Source organism: Protopterus annectens, chromosome 12.part0, assembly GCF_019279795.1.
Source record: "Protopterus annectens isolate FY-2018-M chromosome 12.part0, PAN1.0, whole genome shotgun sequence".
Taxonomy (NCBI): Eukaryota; Metazoa; Chordata; order Ceratodontiformes; family Protopteridae; genus Protopterus; species Protopterus annectens.
The window spans coordinates 829,398,152-829,419,367 of record NC_056746.1 but is presented as its reverse complement, the minus strand read 5'-3'; the positions used below and the strand labels follow the sequence as shown (position 1 = coordinate 829,419,367).

General features: G+C 39.2%; 1 protein-coding gene across 1 annotated transcript in view; it reads right to left on the bottom strand.

The window, feature by feature from the left end:
• Window positions 1-21,216, bottom strand: part of CDH26 (cadherin 26) — a 2,018,873-nt gene that overhangs the window by 1,191,653 nt on the left and 806,004 nt on the right. Inside the window, exon 7 of the mRNA XM_044089870.1 lies at window positions 12,344-12,529. Coding sequence (XP_043945805.1) covers window positions 12,344-12,529 — 186 coding nt within the window. The remainder of the gene's footprint in view (window positions 1-12,343; window positions 12,530-21,216) is intronic.

The window sequence follows — 21,216 nt, the reverse complement described above, 5'->3', positions numbered from 1 at the left end:
TTGTATTTACTGCTTAAAACAAAAGCTTGTTTATAGGTCAAACTCAAACCATTAATAAAGATATCCACCTCTGTAAAAAGGGAAACTATTATCTTTTAACTCTATATATAATATGATCAATACACATTTACATTTCCACCCTCAGCCAAAGATTACATTATATTAATTTTAACCTACTTCCAGTATTTCCTATAATTATGGTATAACGCATGGATACATTTCAACTAAGAGAAAAACACTCTGTTATTTTATCACTAGTATATTTATAACAGTCACTGATAAACTGCTCCCACCTTACAGTTAAACAAACATTTGACTGCATGCTATACAGAACTCTTTCACAAAACATGCCATTTACATAAGGAAGCTTTTATACAAATATTAAGAAGAAAAAAAAATGTTTTACTTACAGTTACTTCTTCACTCCATTCAGAGTCCTTCTAAATATTTATAACATGGTGTGGTTTATGCTTTACAGTTCTCCCAAAAGATTAACACAATAAACAAACTTTTTCAGCCATCTCTTGAAGAACTACAGCTCATATTTCTAAACTACCTCTAGTGGGACAGATGTTTACAGTTCTCCCACTTATTCACTAATTTCAGTTTGCTGCTGGACTTTTTATAGAGCATCTTAATCTCCAAACCTGAATATCTGGTTCAAGTCCAATGTGCTCCTAATTCTCCAAGCTTTTTTTTTCTGAAACTCAATCGTTTTCTGTTCAAACAATGGAAAAGGCTTAACTGGCAAAGCCTCCTTCTGGATGCTCTTATTGTTAGAAGACTGAGAAGCAGAGTCCCCTTCAGCTTCCTGGGTTATTCTTTGTTTGCTAAATGTTATATTCCACCATAGCCTGTTCTGCATTCAAAAATGTATTTGATCTTCTAAGAAAATTATTCTGAAATCAGCTGGATATAGCAACTTGATTTTCACTCCTACCTCTGAACACCCCACCCGTAACCCAGTTACCGGGATAAACTTGTTTCTTTTCTCCCTGGTGTGGAGCCAGTAATATCTTTCTATAAACACTCTGGTTTCTCCTATTGTTTTTTTCTTCAGCCACATTTTTGTCAGGATCAACTTTCTTTTATGACATAATTGCATCTTTACCAATATATGTCTCAGCTACTTTCTGTTGTCCGGATTTGTAGCATACATGCTATGGTTAGCACCCTCTAATTTAACAAATCTGGCTGTGAAATACCATTTCAGTTGCTTATCTGCATGTTGATAAAATTAATGAAGTCTATTATTTCTAGCTTCTCTGCTACAGCAACAAATTAAATTTTTCTGTGTGTGGCATGTCTTCTAACTCTACTATTTTTTTGAAACAGCTCTTCCTGAGAAGCCTCATTTTTATCTGTTTTTCTTTCATTTTAGTCTCTGATTATCCACTTCTGTCATCCCATCTGAATAGTTACTTAAAAGATTTTTTTCTATTTTTCCATCCTTTTTTTTCCTTTGATTGTATATATTTTGTTAGTGTATCACTTATTTTAAACACATCTAAATGCATCTGATCTGGAGACTACCTCCTGTACTAAACTAAAACCTGCATCTGCAAGGTTCTTCCAAAGCCAGAGCTTTTTCTTCTACTTATATTTTTTTGATTGAGTTTTAACAACTGTTCCCAAATTTCATTTTTGTTGGCATCCATACTGTGTCATTACTAGCCAGTAACTGATTTTTTCCTAAATTAATATTATTTGTTGTTTTTAACTTTCACATTGGGATAGCTACCGTCAACATGTTACTTAGTCAGCAACCATCTTGGAAGCACTCACTTAGGATATCTTGTTTTTACATCATCTGGTCCAACAAAACACAAAAAGACAAATACACATAGAATATATAGCTTCTCATGAATGTTATGCTAAAACACAGAATTGCTTAAAGACAATACAGGAATGAAACATTCATCTGAGAAGTCTTTGCTAAGACATACAACTACATTTTGCAGATTTTTCACAGACAAACAATCACAATTTCTATAATAAAAACAAGTGAGATGTTATTGGTAATATATTTCAAAAGCATAAAAAACACAGCATGGTCCAAATGTCATTTTAATGGTAATATATTTCAAAAGCACAAGGAAAACAGTAGAGTCCAAATCCATTTACTTAATTACTTCTGCCAGGACTTGTGTTAAAGAGGTTTGAAATATGTTTCTGTGCTAGCAAGATGGATAGCAATTGCCCAAAACTTTGACACCTACTTCTAAGGACATTGCTAATATTTTTGAGTTTATTGTTATGGTACAAATAACTTGAGATAACACAGTTCACCAAAGAATAGTTTTGTTTATATTAGACACCACATACATGGCAATCAAGGTCTTGTCTCCCTGAACACAAGAACCGTAATTCTTGTACATTATTTTTTCTTCTAAGTAGAATAAATTGTATCTGTTAAATGACAGCCACTGACCAATTACAATTGAACACCTTCATATTACTTTTTACCAGCTAAGAATCTGCTGACCCCTTATCTATGACTTTCCATATTAGTCTTTCCATATTACGCACAAGGTCTGAGCTTCCACATTGGAACTTTGTATGCTGACACTACTAGCCATGTTGCCAATTTTCATGTTAGAAGGAAACAGATCATCAAGACAGAGAAAAGCTATCAGAATCCATCTTGAAATAAATTGTATTCCAAAATAAGATATTAAACAAACATTTTCACTTCTTTACATCTTTCCCTTCACAGTCTTCACCTCACCCACCTTCCTATCCATTCTAAATTCCCACTCACATCTCTCTTCCAAAAATCACTTTGGACCAAGTACTTTTGGCATTTTACAAAATGAACCAAAACAGTAAGCACACCAGCAACTAAGATGTATGCTACAAGAACTATAAAAAAATCCAATAAAGTATTCAGTCCGAAACACAGTCAGGGTATAAACCTCAGTTTTATTAATTATCGGTAAGCACTTTCACTGGTTCCAAGCTCGCTTCTTCAGACCATTAAAATCAACCACAAATACCTATGTTGATTTAATATCTTGTCCAGTTTAAAAGTTCTAAGCACATGATCTTAGAAACAAAGTATCTACTCCAATGACACCTCCTTAAAGCAACATCATTCTAGTTCTTAAAACTCATGTCATATATAAAAAAATAACCCTAAAACATCATTATAAAGTCAAACAATGTTAATAAATGTATAACTAAACATATGATATTAAGAACATAAAAAACAAACTTCAACAATAGAAATAAAAAATATAAATGTATATTCCATATATAAATATATAGCATACATTTTTCACAGAACAAATGTCTAACATTCTAACATTAATAACAGCATCTCAATTACTTATTTAATTATTTAAATAAAGGTCTGGCTTTTAACACCGGTTTCAGTGGTACATGTCCATTAAGACCCAATGTGCTGCCAGCACGTAATCTGACAATCAACTTAGTTTCAGTAACCTCAGTGTGATTCCGCATATCCCCCAAACGTTGACTCTGTACTACGTAATCAATAACCATAAACTGGAAGCTATGTTCATTAGTAGTATTGACAATATGCTTTGATAATTCATTGGTTATATTATGAACCTTAATATTATAAAGCTGTTTTCTTATTCGGTCTCTTAACTGTCTATTGGTCTTTCCTATGTAGAATGATCTACATATGGTACAATGGGTTAAATAAATGATGTCCGTACTGTTACAATTAGCATTGACATTAAAAGTATATGTCTTACCAGTGGCTGAATGACAAAACTGACCACTCGTATCAATATATTGACAATAATTACATATCCTAAAAAGAAATGTATGCATCACTCTACTATCAATCGGCTTATCGACTTGTTCACCACATTTATAGCCACATAATCCTTTAACAGGTTTCCTGTTTTTATATCTAAACATCGGTCTGTCACCTACTATGCTCTTTAACTTATCATTGGCTAATATTTTCAAGTGATTACTGATAACCTCCCTGATACATTTAACATCATTGCTATAAAACTGGGAATACCTAACCCCTTCTATTCTTAGTCTTATAGGCTTATGTTGTCCAGACTTATCTGAAAAATATGGTTGGGCAACATTATTTCTTAATTTACAAACATTATCACAGGTTTTCTTGATATGTTGACATTTACAGTCCCTGCTTGCAAAGTTTACATTTTGACGGTTTAATTAATCATAAAAGCCCTCATCATATAGTCTGGAAGCTCTAATAGCTTGTTCCTTGATGATATTAGGAAAAATATGGCAGATGCATGCTATTCATGTGTAATATTTTATTCTGATAGTAAGATTTCCTATCTACCTCTTCAGCAAAGGAAAGGGGAATGGAACGCAAAACTGAAGCCACATGGGATGAAACTGAGCACAGATAAGACAGTGATAATGGCAGCAGATTGGAGAAATCAGAAGAATCTGAGAATTGAAATAGAAGGGAAGATAGTGGAGCAGGTAAATAGCTCTAAGTATCTGAGAGGGATGATTGAGGAGAAGAGAAGTCTGAATGAAGAGGTCAAAGCTAAAATCAGAGTGGCTACAGCCAGCTGGCATAGAGTCTCAAGTGTATTCTATGATAGAAGAATGCGAATGTCAAAGAAGCTGAAAGGTAAGGTGTATAAGACAGTGGTGTGACCAGTACTACTGTATGGTACAGAAACATGGGCAGTAAAGGCAGAGCAGATCAGGAAACTAGAGGTGATGAAAATGGAGTACCTAGGATGCACACTGTGGGACAGGCAAAGAAATGAGGACATAACAGTCAAAGCCAAAGTAGCTCCAATTGCAGAAAAGATCAAATAGAACAGATTACAGTGATTTGGACATGTGCAAAAAAGTAGAAGACAATCTGGTGAAGAAGATTTGGGCTAGACAAGAAGGTAAGAGGAAACAAGGACATCCAACAAAAAGGTGGAAGGATTGTGTGAAGGAAGATCTGCAACCGTTAGGCATGAGTGTCAAAGAAGGCAGGATTGTGGCATTGAATTGAGAGAAATGGCAACAGTTAAAAGTCTACTCAACCCCATTTTGAAAATGGGAAAAGGGGAACTGATGATGATGATTGGTATTCCCCAGGGTTCAGTATTGTGCATTCCTGCTCAGTTTTTGTAGGTCCTGCTTTGCATCTGGTGAAGATATCCAGAGCAACAAGTACACCTATGATCCACAGTGGGAGTTATTATGAGTAATGTACAGCAAAAAGTGCCACAGGAGTTTATTGTCAGTTTTGATTTCTGGTCTGTTTACAGTTTTGTGTTGTTCAATATGTATAAATGTACCATGTTTTACTTTGTTCATAGTAACAGCTGTTAGCTGTTACCACAATAATATAAATCGGGAGTTGGTACCAGAATCAAAATCAATAAAGGGTTTGGGTGTTATGGTTGATACTCAGCTTAGGTTTGGTGCTGATATGGGAAAGAAAAGAGTTTGATACTGGAGCCACCAGGTGGTGTGAACATGGCTCTAGATGACTGTCAGTGCTGATGTGACAAACCAACCCCATGTACAAAACTGGAATAAAGGGGTTATGAATGGATGGATACAAGTACTATGGCAGGTTCTATTTATACTCTTAAAATGTATCAGAAAACTAGAGAGAATAGAAAGAATTTTTACTTATAATATAGCTAGGGTACATTGCTTATGAAACAGTGAAAGTTTAAAAGAATCAAGCCTTTTCTAATTTAGGTACAAGTTGTTAAGGGCTGATGTATTACTGACAGATACATGTTTAAAGCATGAGTTACTGACATCCACTGAAGGTGCTTGTTTCAATTTCATGAGAACGTCACCAGGAATAGTAAGATTTTGTTGACTTTCCCGTGGTCTTAATAAGATCAAGAAGTATCTCTTACTAAGACTGAGAATTTTATATAGGATACAGTCACTTTGGAATACACTCCTGTTATCTATAAGACAAGCCACCACATGACATAACTTTAAGGAACAGTTATAGACATGGAAGGGAATAGAGTGTTTGAGGTGGGATTCCTGGCACAAATTCCTAGGTAGTCTTGCAAGGCTTTGAGTTTGTTGACCCCTTATAGAAACCTAAACATATGCTACCACATCAGACATTACATAGCATGAAATTATAAACAAATGGGAAACAATCCAGAGCTACAGCTCTATACTTTATTATTAAATTAAGTGCTTTCATCCACGATGTTATAGACTTCTTCAGAATAACACCCCCCTCAGCACACCTCCTTTATCAATACTGCATGACACCTAATATTAACATAATTAATTATAATAATACAATAGTATTCTATTTCCTAAGCCATTCTAAATGCTCACACCTCAAAAAGAATCAAACACCTCTTGTAGGAAACAGTGTTAAAAAAACATCCACAATAAAATGTTCATAAAATTGAGAAACGCAATACAATTTTCAGACATATGTTTTGTATATAAAAAAGCCTCCCTTTTTTATTTTAGAAAACATTTTTTATATAGCCATCAAAGTTTTTAATTTTAAAATGCTACTAATGAATATCATGTCATTTAAACCAGGGCAGACTGAAGCATTACATCTAATCTGCCACTTCACCTCTTTGTATTCTAAAAATGAATTAGTAGGACCACCCATCAATCCCTAACTCCACATGATCAATCACCATAAATTTAAAGTAGTGTGATGGGTTATCTCAAACATGTTTATGTAGAGCATTTTTTCTTCACCTTTTTTAATATCTAACTGGTACTAGTATATCCTATTTTTCAGGGCCATTACGGTCTTAAGCATTGGCACCTCTGGCACCTAGTATATACATAATACATTTGCTGTCACAGTGGTGGTGGGTTTTATAATGCTAAAGCTCTCCAAATGAATACTAGACCCCTCTAGTATATATCTATATTGGGAGCTGTACCCATATTTAACCATTTTTCCTTGGCTCTTATTCAGACCAGTACCTTCCAACAAACTTTTAAAACAAGTATCTTTTTTGTACACAACTACTGGCTTTATTCCAACTTTTTTAAGACATGCCTGTTCCATCCCAGACAGACACCAATTTCATAGAATAATGCCACAAATTTCCCAAAACTGTACATTATATGGTAAGACCAGTGACCTGTGAAATTCTGCCTGCTTATCTGATCTAAATCTATCTCCTCTGGGGAGCATAGCTAGTTCCCCCCTCATTTGACCCAAGTAATGGGGAAACATACCCTTGCCTCCTTTTCATCTCCATTTCCTGAAATATGTTATTTAAAAAGGCTTCAGGGTACCCTTTTCTCAGTAATATCCCCCTTAGCTTTAGGCACTCTTCCTTAAAGGAGACCTCACCATTCACCATCCTTGCTATTCTCACACATTGACCCTTTATCAAAGATTTCTTTTAGTGGGTAGGGTGCCAACTTTTGAAATGCAACAAAGAACTGGAATATGTAGGCTTTCTTCACAGGTTGGATTCAAATCTTTTTTCCTTCCCATTCTTCATAATACATACATCTAAATAACTAACTTTGCCTTCCTCCACTTCCATGGTAAAACTAGGAAACCAGTGCTTATACTAAGGAAATCATAAAACTCATCTATTTTGACCATGGTATCCTTCCAAAAAATTATGATGTCATCTAAAAAAATGGCCACATAGCATGAAGGAACCTAATCTGTTTCCTGTTTCTGCAATAGGTTTCCTTATATAATAAGCACAGAACTTCCTTAGAAACCTTTAAAACCATTCTGGATGACTGCTGAATGCAAATTTTCACCTTGGATATTTGTGGAAAATCTAATTAATTGGGAAACATTGTAAGTCTCCCACCAGTACCGGGTGATGTGGATGAGCTTCCAGATGGTCTCCTTGATCATAAGCTTAGTAGAAACCTATTAGTCTATGGGCTTCCGGATATTGGCCAAGGCTCTTGCCACCCCCATAGTGCCTTTTTTAGGCAAGGCTCAAATGACAAACCTACCTCCCTAGAAAACACAAGTGGAAAAAAACTAAGGGTAATGCTGCTCAATGCCAGAAGTCTAAACCTCAAGATGCACACCCTCAAAGCCCTCCTCAGTATGGAGAACATCGATGTCTGTGCAGTGACTGAAACCTGGTTCAAGGCTCCTGAGAGCACCCCAGCACTATCAGGTTTTACCTCATATCATGCTTTCCAGGCCCAAAACTTGGACCGAACCACAAAAGGAGGGGTAGTATCCATTTTCATCAAAGATACCCACACCTCCAGGTTAGTGGCAATGCACGAAGCATCGGAGACTATCCAGGTGCAACTAACCATAGGAAAAACTGCCTTACAGTTTGTAGCATGCTACAGACCACCCTCTCAAACTCAGGAACCCCACACAACCTTCCTGAAGACACTGGAGAGTATGAATGTCTCTCCAAATACCATCATTTTGGGAGACTTCAACTACCCAAACATAGACTGGGAACATTACTCAAGCCCCAACACCCTAGCCCAAAGGTTCCTAGAATTCATAAACTCAAATGCAATGGAACAACTAGTCACCATTCCCACAAGAGGAGACAATATACTAGACCTGATCATCACAAACTTGGGGACAAAATGCTCCACACAGGAAGTATAGCCCTCTTTGGTAAGATCAGACCATAAATTAATCTCACTGGAAATCCACATCCCGCCCCCACCCCCTGCAAAAAAGACCACAGTGAAGAACTTCTCAAAAGCCAACTTCACACTTCTTAAGACTGAAGTGGTATCCTTCAAGGCCCCTGGGCCAGTGGAAACCACAACCCACACTGCTGAATCCTTTGCAAATGCCTTCTATGGGCACCTTCAAGAATGCATGGATCATGCAATTCCAAATAAAACCAAGACCCATTCCCCCAAAGGCAGGTGCCCGGTCTGGTGGACCCCAGCTTTAAACAAACTTTACAACAGGAGGAGGAAGCTACTACATGACAGAGCAAAATCCCTAAAAGGGAAGGCATCTCTGATCAGTACTAGCAAAAAACTACGATCACTCATAAAATCATCCAAGGCCAACTTTGAGAGAAAAATCGCAAAAGACACAAAAGACAATCACAAGGCCTTCTTTAGCTATGTTAGAAACCTGGGTGGAAACTCCCAGATATGCTCAGAGTTAGTCCAAAATGACACAAAATACACTGAACCCACTGACATTGCCAACATTCTGGCAGACAGGTTCAGTGCAAATTTCTCCTCCCCCCAAAAGGAGAAATAACTATCCCAGCAGAGTGTAGCCTCCCTAACATCTCAGATGCCCAGGTGAGAACCGCCCTCTCTAAAGCTAAAAACACAGCATCAATGGGACTGGATGATGTCCCGGGATGTGTGCTACATGAACTCCAAGAGGAACTAAACCCACACATAAGGCTGCTGTTTAATCTTAGCCTTACTACAGGATATGTACCCAAAGAGTGGCGTACGGCAACAGTGGTCCCACTTCACAAAGGCGGTGCTTCTACGGACCCTGGAAATTACCGCCCCATAAGCTTGATGAGCCTGGTCTGCAAAGCTATGGAGAGGATCATTATGGAACTCATAAACAAAGACATTGGGGACCTACAGACATTGGATCCTACCCAATTTGGCTTTGTCAAGGGCAGATCCTACCTTTTGAACTTGGTTGACTTTTTTGAAACAGTCACTAAGGCCATTGATGAGGGTAAGGCAGTTCACACAGCCTACCTTGACCTTGCAAAAGCCTTTGACACAATACCCCACTCGGGCATCATAGACAAACTCACCAGCTTAAATGTAAACCAATATGTCACAAGATGGGTTGCAAACTGGCACAAGGACAGAACCCACAGGGTCAGAGTTGCTGGAGCTATGTCAGACTCTAAGCCAGTCACAAGCGGTGTCCCACAGGGCTCAGTCCTGGGACCCCTCTTGTTTGGCATTTATTTTTCCGAGGTACAGGCAAACATAGGAGGATTGTGGCTGACAAAGTTCGCAGATGACTGCAAACTGGGTGCCATAATTGATACTCCAGCGGACACAAACATCCTTCAGAGAGGCCTCATAGAAACGGATAATTGGTGCCAGAGCCATGGCCTTAAGCTGAACGCCAAAAAATGTATAGTCATACCCTTTGGGAAAAACAAGGTACCGACAAATTACCACATAGGTGGTAATCCATTAAGTACAGAAGAGGTAATCAGGGACCTAGGGACCCAGGTTGACAGTAACCTCTCATTTGACACTCACATTGCTAAAGTGGTTAGGAAGACCGTCTATATTGCCCACCTTATCATGAAGGGTTTCACATCTAGATCAAGAGAGGTCATTGTGCCCCTGTACTCTTCTCTTATCAGGCCAATGATTGAGTACAGTGCCCCATTTGGGATGCATCTCACCTGACATCTGCAGCAGTTGGAAAGACCCCAAAAGTTCCTCACCAAGAGGATAAAGGGTCTTAAACATATGTCATATGCTGCCCGACTGAAAAAACTCCAGCTCTATTCAGTCGCATACTGCCTACTCAGAGGTGATCTGTGCCTGACGTACAAGGCCATATCCAATCCGGAATTAATGGACATGCTCCACCTCAAAAAATCCAAATCCATCAGAGCCACGAGAACAAGAGACTTAAACCTCAACACAGAAATAAATAGGACATGCTGGAGGGACAGATTCATAACCCAGAGGCTCCCTACACTCTGGAACAGAATCCCAGTCCATGTTAGGCAGAGCCCCTCACTGACTCTATTCAAGAGAAATCTCGACGAGTGGATGGGAGATCGTAGGTTTACCCCGGGAGTCATCTCTGTGTCACTACTAGACAGAGGCACAGTAAACTAAACCCTAAAAGGGCATAGTATTCTCATCCTAAGGGGTGGTGAAAGCCACACACACTCTGGCTAGGCTTATAAATGCCCTAGGGCAGATAGCCTAGTACAAACCTATGAACCTATGAACCTAATTTACCTGCACTTGGCTCAGTACATATCATGTAGTCCATACAATTACCTCTGTTGGCACAAAGCTAAAACAACATGACTTAAGTTAAAGTGAAACAGATGGAGACACACAGACAGAGGGGAATCAAAGAAATTTTTTTCTCCTCTACCTCCCAATAGCTGATCAACAGGTCCTCTATTCATTCACCGAGTCTACCATAACTTCCCTGGTCTCAACCCATCCTAACACTAGGGGTCAGTGAAGAGATCAAGGATGATTGCTCAGGATTATGCTGCTGCAGGACAGTGTGCCACAGCACCCAACACTCCAAGGCAGCCTTGTGAGCTACACAATGTCTGCCTTTGGGACATGCATGCTTGCTCCAACACATAAGCAACTTCCAAACCAAGTGCTATACCACATGCTGCGTGAAGCTCGTCAGGCTCTTAATGTTGCTATTACATTGAGTCTAGGCAGCATCCTTCCCACCATGAATGTTGACCACTCACTTCCATCCTCACCATGCCACACGATTTACAGAATCTCTTTTGTTTTGCACCCACATACACACACACACACACACACACACACACACACACACACACACACACACACACACACACACACACACACACACACAGAAATAAGCCTGATAATTTCTGTGCTTTCACCCAATTGGCCCATTCTTTTAGCAGTTCAGAGAGTGAATCCACCATGAGCGCATCCATTTATGCTGAGAATTGGTTAGTAGGGAGTGGGCCAGCTTTGCTGATCCTACAGGGCAGCCTACCCTCTCCACTGGCAGATCACCACCCCCACAGTAGCTCTTCTGATCTCTACTACAGCTGCCTTCTAAGGGTTCCCTAAGGCATACAGTGTGATTGCACACAGCAGCACATGTTCAACAGGCCAGTGCTCCATAGGATAAATACTAAGTGCTCCTGCTAAAGGTACTCTCCAGAGATGCTGCCCCCCCCCCCCAATAATGGGAGAGCAGGCAGTAGCCTGTCAGTCCCATCCTCCACTTCTGGATTCTAAAGGTGCTCAAGCCACTATTCAAACTAGAGTCACCTGGGAACTATGGAGGGCTTCATCCTTCTATGCAGTGGAGGGTGGTGATTCATAAAATATCCTGAGAACATTTCAGTAGTAGTCCCTTAAACATTTGTAACATACTCTGTGATTGGTCAAACAATTTTGTGGACATAAACGCAGTCACCTTGCCATTTGAATTGTTTAGTATTTTACAGTTACTCTGTGCAAATAACACAACAGAAACTAGACATAAGTAGCAAATTCATTTTAATCTGATAGTTTCATCAAGTCCATTTCTCTGGACCCCACAGTTTTAATATAGCCGTGCTTACTGTAAGTACCATTATGTGCGTGAAATAAATCAGTCAATCACTTATAGTAAAATAGTATGTAGTTTTACTTAGAGCTATTTTAATCTTCTAGTTTACAACCACAGATTTAGAGACAAACTTTTATACTTTACCTTAACAATATTTAGAATTCCCTCATTTGTTTCTTTGTCTGTCTCTATCACATAATTATTTTGTTCATTGCCTTCGACTATTTTATATACTGCACTCCATGCTGGTGTGAATGGGGTATCTTTATCTGCAACACTTAAACGGACAGTTCCATTGTGTACAGCACGCTCTTGAATGCGTGTTTCAAACTGAAAAAAACACACATTCAAAAAATAGTATATTAGTTCTTCAGCTTTTCTCAAAAATGAAACTGCAATAAAAATACAGAATATACAACCAAGTTAACTGTATAATAAAGTATGTTTTCTAACAATCAAATATTTTTGCGTTTAATTAAAGATAAAAATATTATTAAAAGTTACTAAAGAAAGCAGTACGGAAATGTTAGTATATTTAGCAAAACAGCTTTCACTTAAAATTTCCTTCTTTAATATGTTTAAATGAGCATAAGTGCTAATCGTGTGACTCTTTGTAGATGAAATGTGGGCCAAGAACAGCACACACATTTTTGTCCAACAGCAAGAGACAATGGGTAGTTGGTATATAAGAAGTACAGGGGGAGAAATGCAAGACAATGTTTTATACTGCTATCTACTATCATGTTTATACAGGAATGTTGAATTTAATAGAATTTAAGTATACAGTATTTGTCAAAAGTCCCCAAATACACTATAAAAGGGGTTACACCCTGTAGCCAAGTAATACAATTATCTTCAAAGTCATCCGTTATATTAGTTTTGGTGGTGTGTATGTTTGGCATATGGATTTCAATGTGGGGACATCAGCACAGTTACATGCATTCACATGAGGGGACATCAGCACAGTTACATGCATTCACATAAGGGGACATCAGCACAATGAAAGACACCTCCTCATAAGATAGAGAAAGAGTTTCAGGGATTTTTCAAAGGTTCATAGGTATGCATGAGGCACTCAGTCTACAAACCATTACAAGCTTAGACAATAAGCCATATTCAGAAGTTCAGTCCAGTCTCAAGGATGACAGCATAAGATTTATCCCAGGCGAAAATTTGAGGCTGTCCTTCCAGTTATCTAGGTTTTCCATGGAAGGTGGCAGGAGTACTCTTCTGCTCGGCATGTAGTGGAAGTTTATAACAGAGATGTGGAATATGTTAAGGTATGACTCTACCACATCAATATGTCTTACTGGCCTGCTGGTGAAGGTGTAGTTCCTTTAACTGGGTATCTGAGGAACCATTTGTTCTCTGAAGAAGAAGGGCTAGGAGGGTTGTTCATCTATCCAGATTACTGAGGCTTCTGAGACCACTGATGTTTTTATTTAGGAATCTGTGAGGTCTCAGATTTAGTGATATGTTTAGACAGATGCATGCCAAAAGAGGCATTATACTCTATTGAGTAAAGGGGGAATTAAGAGAAGATGCCTTTGGAAATTAAATAAGCCTGATACAATACTTTCAATAGAATGCTACAACAGAGACATGATGGCCTAAAGATAAGGACTTATGGCTAAGAATGCCAAGATCACTTATAAAAGTGCCTGAATAGAAAGGTGTGATACCTATATGGCATAACATAGAAAGATTTTGGGGTGAAGTAGATAGGTTCTGCAAAGTAATGGAGTTAAATATTAATGGAGAGAATTTCAGTGGTGTTAAAATTTTTAATCTTAAGTAACATAGGTAGAAGACTTACAACTTAGGTGCTGTGGAACACAGGAAATTATCCCTTAGAATAGCTCTACTCATCAATTATCCTAGCTGTAAAAGGTAGGCAGATGTCCTTGTACTTCCTGTTAGCTTTCAATATCCAAAGCAAGACCTGAGAGGAAAACAAGGCTGTTTAATATAATATGTGCAAGCATCCTATGTGTGACATCTCCTATTTCTTGTAAGTTTGGAAAGATGAATCTAAGCATGCCACTACATGCAGTCTGGGACATTTAGATATCAGTGTCATTATTCCATCGGCAAGAGATCACCTCCCCCAGACCCACATAACCATTCTCAGCTAAGGTGCAGACAGCTCCTACACTTTGACTCATTCATTCATCTTTCATAATCTTCAGTTTCAGTTGACGCATTCATGTTTTTTTAATTGTATTTAGCACAAATATAAAACAGTTATTTAAGTGTTCCTCTTCTCCTCCACCTTAAGACAGAAGTTATTCTAATTGTTTTTGTAGCATTTATATAACTTACAGCTGTCTAACTCTACTCAACATTGCTGAAGACAATTCATCACAAAGACCACCACTGTAGTACATTCATAATATGAATGGGAAGAGATGCAAACTAACGCCATTCTGCCAGACAAACATCCCTAAGTATGACACAATGACACCTCCCCCCATATCTGTCTGGAGGCATTCCATCTGTCAAGTAGAGCATATGTCATATTTTGCTCTTTTTAGAGATGACAGTTACAAGCAAGTGTTATACTGTCACCCCAATCTCGTAACCACAGGGAAGTTATTGATTATACCAAAGCTGTACTCGTGCAAACAAAGAGATGTCTTAGCAGTTAAACAGGTACTTACAGCAATTAATAAACAAATTATATAAACCCCAACATCCAGCTACAGAATGAATTACAAATAACACACCCCAAATACATATAAGCAAAGAATGAGTGCCCACAAGTCAGACAGTGTGCGTGTGTGTGTGTGTGTGTGTGTGTGTGTGTGTGTGTGTGTGTGTGTGTGTGTGTGTGTGTGTGTGTGTGTGTGCGCGCAGGCACGCATGTGTGTTTTGTGTGTGTGTGTGTGTGTGTGTGTGTGTGTGTGTGTGTGTGTGTGTGTGTGTGTGTGTGTGTGTGTGTGTGTGTTTCTTTGCTGGGTTAAGGATGAGCCCCTACTACAACAATGATATTATTCAACTATGTATTGTTATGGTAAGCATCCAAACACAGCTTTATTTTAGTCATCATAACAAACAACGGTGTTGAGCATTCATAATATGAACAGAAGTTTATCAAGCAGTGTGGTAGTCTGAACCCAGACCTGGGTGATAAATTACAACATATTTTGGAATGCTGAAAGACAAAGACATCCCTATTTCTGGACATAGCATCCAGCTACTAAACATTAGAGAGGGGTTGCAAAGCAGTCTAACTAGCAGCTTTACAAACATGCTGGACAGATACAAGCTTGAAGAAACAAGAGTGTTGGCAAATGCCCTAATGGAGTATGTTCTTAACACCAGAGGTCAATGTTCTTATCCTTACAAACACACTTCCACAACTTAAGGGACCACTTACTAAACTTGACTTCCTTTTCAAAGACTCTGGTCACTATGAGACAGCTTGAAATGCAACTTCTATTATAAAACAACAAAGCAAAATATGCCTTCTTATGGCTCTAAAATGAATTAACATTCAAGTTAGCACTCATATCAATGAAGTTAGAATTAAACGGCAAATGAAATAACACTTCATTAGCATAACATATATTCTTGTACAGAAACTATGCCAATTTAAAAATATATCATGTCGCTTTCTACAATAATAAATCAGACGCATTATAATATAAATCTGGATTGCTCATTCTATACCTAAAAAAACACTTTAACAATTCATTCTATACCTAAAAAAAATACTTTTACAATTCACACTTAGAAGCACAATATTGTATAACATGAGCAGCTCCTAAATTGTCCTAGGAAGTATTTGCAATATTTCTTAAATGCATGCCCTCACTGGATGTTTTGTTTGACCTATATAATGCAACTTGTCAGAAGATTTCAGATGGTATACTACTGCTGCCTGATAGCTGTCCAGACATCCCATGGGTCAAAATGAATGCCCATTATTAAAATATGTGGGGCTAAGATGTATATCTACTTACAAATACTACAACCCTTACAAGAAGCATTCATATGTTCTATACATTAAACTCAAGAAATTCCTGTAAGAGAATTTATATTTACAATGAACTATACACCCTAATACCTCTTCAGACTGTATAACATAATATTTCTTTAAAATCCGCATTAACTAACAAAGTCTAAGTAATCAGAATAGACTAAAGAAATGTGCTGCTTAACATTAGCCTTCCTACATCTTAGATAATTTTATCTTCATCTTTATCCTCGCTTTCCATTTTCTAGATACAGCTGTTCAGGGTCTACACTTGATAACCACTATTCAATAACCTATCCGCTGTATCGTACACCTCCTGTACTCTGAACATAAATTCTGCTCATGTAAAAATTTTCCATACTTCAAGGACTATATGAAATGTGGCATGTGTGCACTAGTGCCATACAAGAATGAATTAGTAGCTGTAGGCTTCTCATACAGCGTAGGAGATATTTGTCCATTTACTACATAAACTTATCTAAACATTCCACACTTTCATTACTAGCAGTATAAGTAAAAGAAAGGCCTTCCAAAAAGTTCTAGAAATTCCTCATACTCCCTGCAAAGGCCAAAAAAGGTTATCAATATTGTAATAAAAAAGAAATTATCTAAAGTTGGAGCTGTTCAAATATGTCTCTTTTTATAAGAGATATATTGATGATAGCTCACACTGAGCTAATCGAAGGAAGGACACTGAGCAAACTCAGATCTATAATACATAACATTAAGTATCCTGTTTTTTTGCTTATTTTTTGAGTTATTTACAGCACTTTGTCTACTGTATATTTTTCTAGCTAGTTTCACTGTTTGTGAGGTATTAACTGGAAATTGTCCACTTTTATTAAACATCTGTTGGGTTGTTTGATTCTGATAACTTGTTTGCAGTTAAAAGCTTTCTCTAGAGGCTCCTTTAGCTGTTTAAAACTTTCATTTAAAGGCTCATTGCTGCTTTTCTGCTGTGAGAAAAATTTCTGCAGTTTGTTTTCCACCCTCCCTCCCTATTGGTATGCTGTTTTGTAGTTGGTGGCTTTGCAGTTGTTTGTTGTTACTGTAAATTTGATCTGGGACCCTCCTCCCAGTTTAGTGCATTACTTCATTCTACCTAATACAGTGAGAACATTTGAGAAGGCCAATCAGCTTCGTTTCTACTCCTCCTTTCTCTCCTTCCACTTAAAAAAAAAATTTTAAGCTTGTTTCCTGCCTTTCCTGCGGGTAGTCTAGTCTGGATACATATTTGCCGTGTCCTGGACTATTTGTGGGCTTCTGAGCCCCCAAGCCTTTCTGTGTTGGAAGGAAGCCTTCTAGCTTAATTTTGTTTCTTAGAACTAGCCAGCGTTTTAGTTTCAGCACTCAAGTCTGTTTCTTTGAGCTCAGCACTTGTTCAGAACTTATTTAAGCACTAAATAAGCTACAAATTACTACAGCACTCAACTTTCCTCACTGTCTAGAGGAAAACAGTTTCTAGTACTTAGCAAATAAGCACCTATCCAGGCATGTCTAAGGGTCAGCTCCCGGTGTTTTCTTCTCTCTACCTGATGAATCTGAGCATCTTGGGGCAATGCAGCAATTGCCTCATGTACAGAGACAACCCTCTCCTTCTACCACCCAACACTACAACCTGTGAGAGATGCAGTTATATAGCCAAACTGGAAGCAAAGCTCTCTTCACCTAAGACTGGACTAGACAGTCAAGAGGAGAAGGTAAACACTTGCACCACACCATACTCAGCACATAGTCCCTCAAAACCTACACCACCAAAACACACACATAGAAGCACAAAACACACACCTACATTCATGGAGGCTCTCAGTAAAAACCTGCCCAAGCAACAGGGACCTCCAAAGCAGAAACTGAAGCAACTTCCACCCCCCAACACAACCCAAATGACACATAGCCCACAAACTCAGTGTGCCACTCAACCACAGCCCATAAGGCATAACAACATACCAAACACTCTAGTCATAGGTGACTCTATAGTCAGGCACACTGATGTTCCACTCACCAGGCCAGGATCCGTCACATAACACATGCACTTGGGTCACTCCACAACAAGTATAAATATGACTCTGTCATTGTCCATGTTAGTGTGAATGACCTGAGACGTACCTCCCTGGACTACATGAAAAGGGACATGGAGGAGCTGTCTGATCTTGTAGCCCAGGCAGGTATGACTCTAGCCCTGAGTAGCATCCTGCCATCACCCAGAGTGATACCACAGTACAAGGACAAAATGACTGACTTCAACAATTGGCTGGGCTTCTGGTGTCATTCTAAGGGGATCCAGTATCTGTCTGCCTGGGATGACATGATCGACAAACCATGATGCTTTGCCAGAGATGGCCTGCACCTATTGCCCCTAAGATTCCAGATACTGGCTAAGGCTCTAGCCACCCCTATAGTGCCTTTTTTAGGCAAGGTTCAAATGACAAATTCATCACCGTAACAGGTACAAGCAAGAAGAATCTAAGGGTATTGATACTCAATGCTAGAAGTCTAAACCTCAAAATGCACTCACTCGAGGCACTTCTTAAAATGGAGAACATCGACATCTGTGCAGTGACAGAGACCTGGTTCAAGGCTCCAGACAGTACCCCTGCATTACCAGGCTATAATTCATACCAAACCTTTTGGCCACCTTACCTGGACTGAAACACTAAAGGCAGAGGCATGTCCATATTCATTAAGGATATCCACACCTCCAGGCTAGCTGCTCAGCATAATGCATCCAAGATTATCCAAGTGCAACTAACTCTGGGCAAGACCACAATCCAAATTGTAGCTTGCTACAGATCCCCCACCATGCCTCAGGATTCCCACTCCTCATTTCTTGATACACTGGAAAATATTAGGATACAACCTAACACCCTAATAATGGGCGATTTCAACTACCCCACCATTAACTGGGAAAACTACTCATGTACCAACTCTTGTGCTCAACGTTTTCTGGAATTCATAAAATTCCAATGCCTTGGATCTACTTATCCACACCCCCACCAAGGGCAGCAATATCCTAGACCTGGTTATTACCAACATGGGCAACTGGTGCTCAACACCAGAGGTCAATTCCTCGTTAGTCAGATCCGATCACAAGCTAATCACCTTAGACATCCACATCCCACCCCCACCCCCCATTAGTGAAACCACAGTAAAAAAATTTCTCCAAAGCCGACTTCACGCTTCTTAAGACAGAAGTGGTAAACTTCACGACACCCATGCTGATGGACAATAGAGGTATGACTGCTGAATCCTACACAAATGCACTTTATAAGCACTTACATGAGTACATTGATCATGCAATCCCTAACAGAACCAAGATGCTATCCTCCAAAAAAAGGAAGCCAATCTGGTGGTCCCCTGCCATAAACAAACTCTACAACAGAAGAAAGAAACTGTTGCAAAAAAAAGAGTAAAATCCCATGATTAGAGAAACTCCCTGGTCAGCCTCAGCAAAAAGCTGAGATCCCTCATAAAATCCTCCAAAGCTAGTTACGAAAACAAAATCGCCACTAACTCTAAAGACAACCACAAAACATTCTATAGCTATGTCAAGAATCTCAATGGCAACACTCAGATCTGCTCTGAGTTACAGCACAATGGCACTAAATATACAGAACCAACCAATATTGCCAACATCATGGCAGATAGGTTCAGTGCTAACTTTACCCCCCTGTCATCCCATAAAAGGGCCCATCTCTATACCAGATGAATGCAAAGTTCCTGTAATCGTGGCTGCACAGGTAAAAAACACACTCTCCAAAGCCAAGAACACAGCATCCATGGGACCTGACAACATCCCAGGCTGTGTTCTACATGGACTACAGAATGAACTGGCACCCCACCTAAGTACCATGTTCAATCATAGCCTCACCTCAGGCTATGTGCCCACTGAATGGTGCACAGTGATGGTTATCCCACTCCACAAAGGGGGAGCCACCATGGACCCTGAAAACTACTGCCCCATTAGCCTGCCGAGCCTGGTCTGCAAGGCTATGGAACGTATCTTCATGGAACTTATAAACAATGACATTGGTAATCTCCAAACTCAGGACCCCACCCAGTTTGGGTTTTTAAAAGGCAGATCATGTCTTCTAAACCTGATAGACTTCTTTGAAGCAGTCGCCAAAGCTGTAGATGAGGGTAAGGTGGTTCACACAGCCTATCTAGATCTCGCCAAGGCTTTCGACAACATCCCCCACTCTGGAATTATAGATAAACTCACTAAACTAGGTATAAATCCCTATGTCACAAGATGGGTTGCCAACTGGCTCACTGACAGAACCCACACTGTGAAAGCAGCAGACTCCAAATCCAACGTCAGACCAGTGACAAGTGGTGTACCACAGGGTTCAGTCCTGAGTCCTCTCTTGTTTGGTATCTACTTCTCTGAAGTACAGGCTAACAAAGAAGGTCTTTGGCTAATGAAGTTCGCAGATAACTGCAAACTAGTAGCCATAATCAAAACTTCAAAAGATGTAGACATCCTACAAAAGGGCCTCGCTGAGACAGATGCCTGGTGTCAAAGCCATGGCCTCAAGCTCAATGCCAAAAAGTGCATTCTCATCCCTTTTGGTAAAAACTCTGTACCCATGAACTACCACATAGGCAGTGGTCTACTTAACACCGAAAGTGTGATAAGAGACCTTGGGACACAGGTGGACAGTAGTCTCTCCTTTGATAATCACATTGCCACAGTAGTTAGGAAATCCTTCTACGTGGCACACCTCATCACAAAAGGTTTCTCATCCAGGAAAAAAGAGGTCATTGTTCCCCTCTACTCGTCACTCATTAGACCCATTATAAAGTACAATGCCCCTTTTGGTATGTACCTAACAACACATCTACAACAACTGGAAAAGCTGCAGAAATACCTCACAAAGAGGATTACCAGCCTCAAACAGATGCCCTACGCAGACCGTCTCAAAAAACTGCAGCTTTACTCCATCGCATATCACCTACTCAGAGGCAATCTCTGCCTAACACACAAAGCTATGTCAAACCCAGAGCTTTTGGACATGCTCCACTTAAAGAAATCACAATC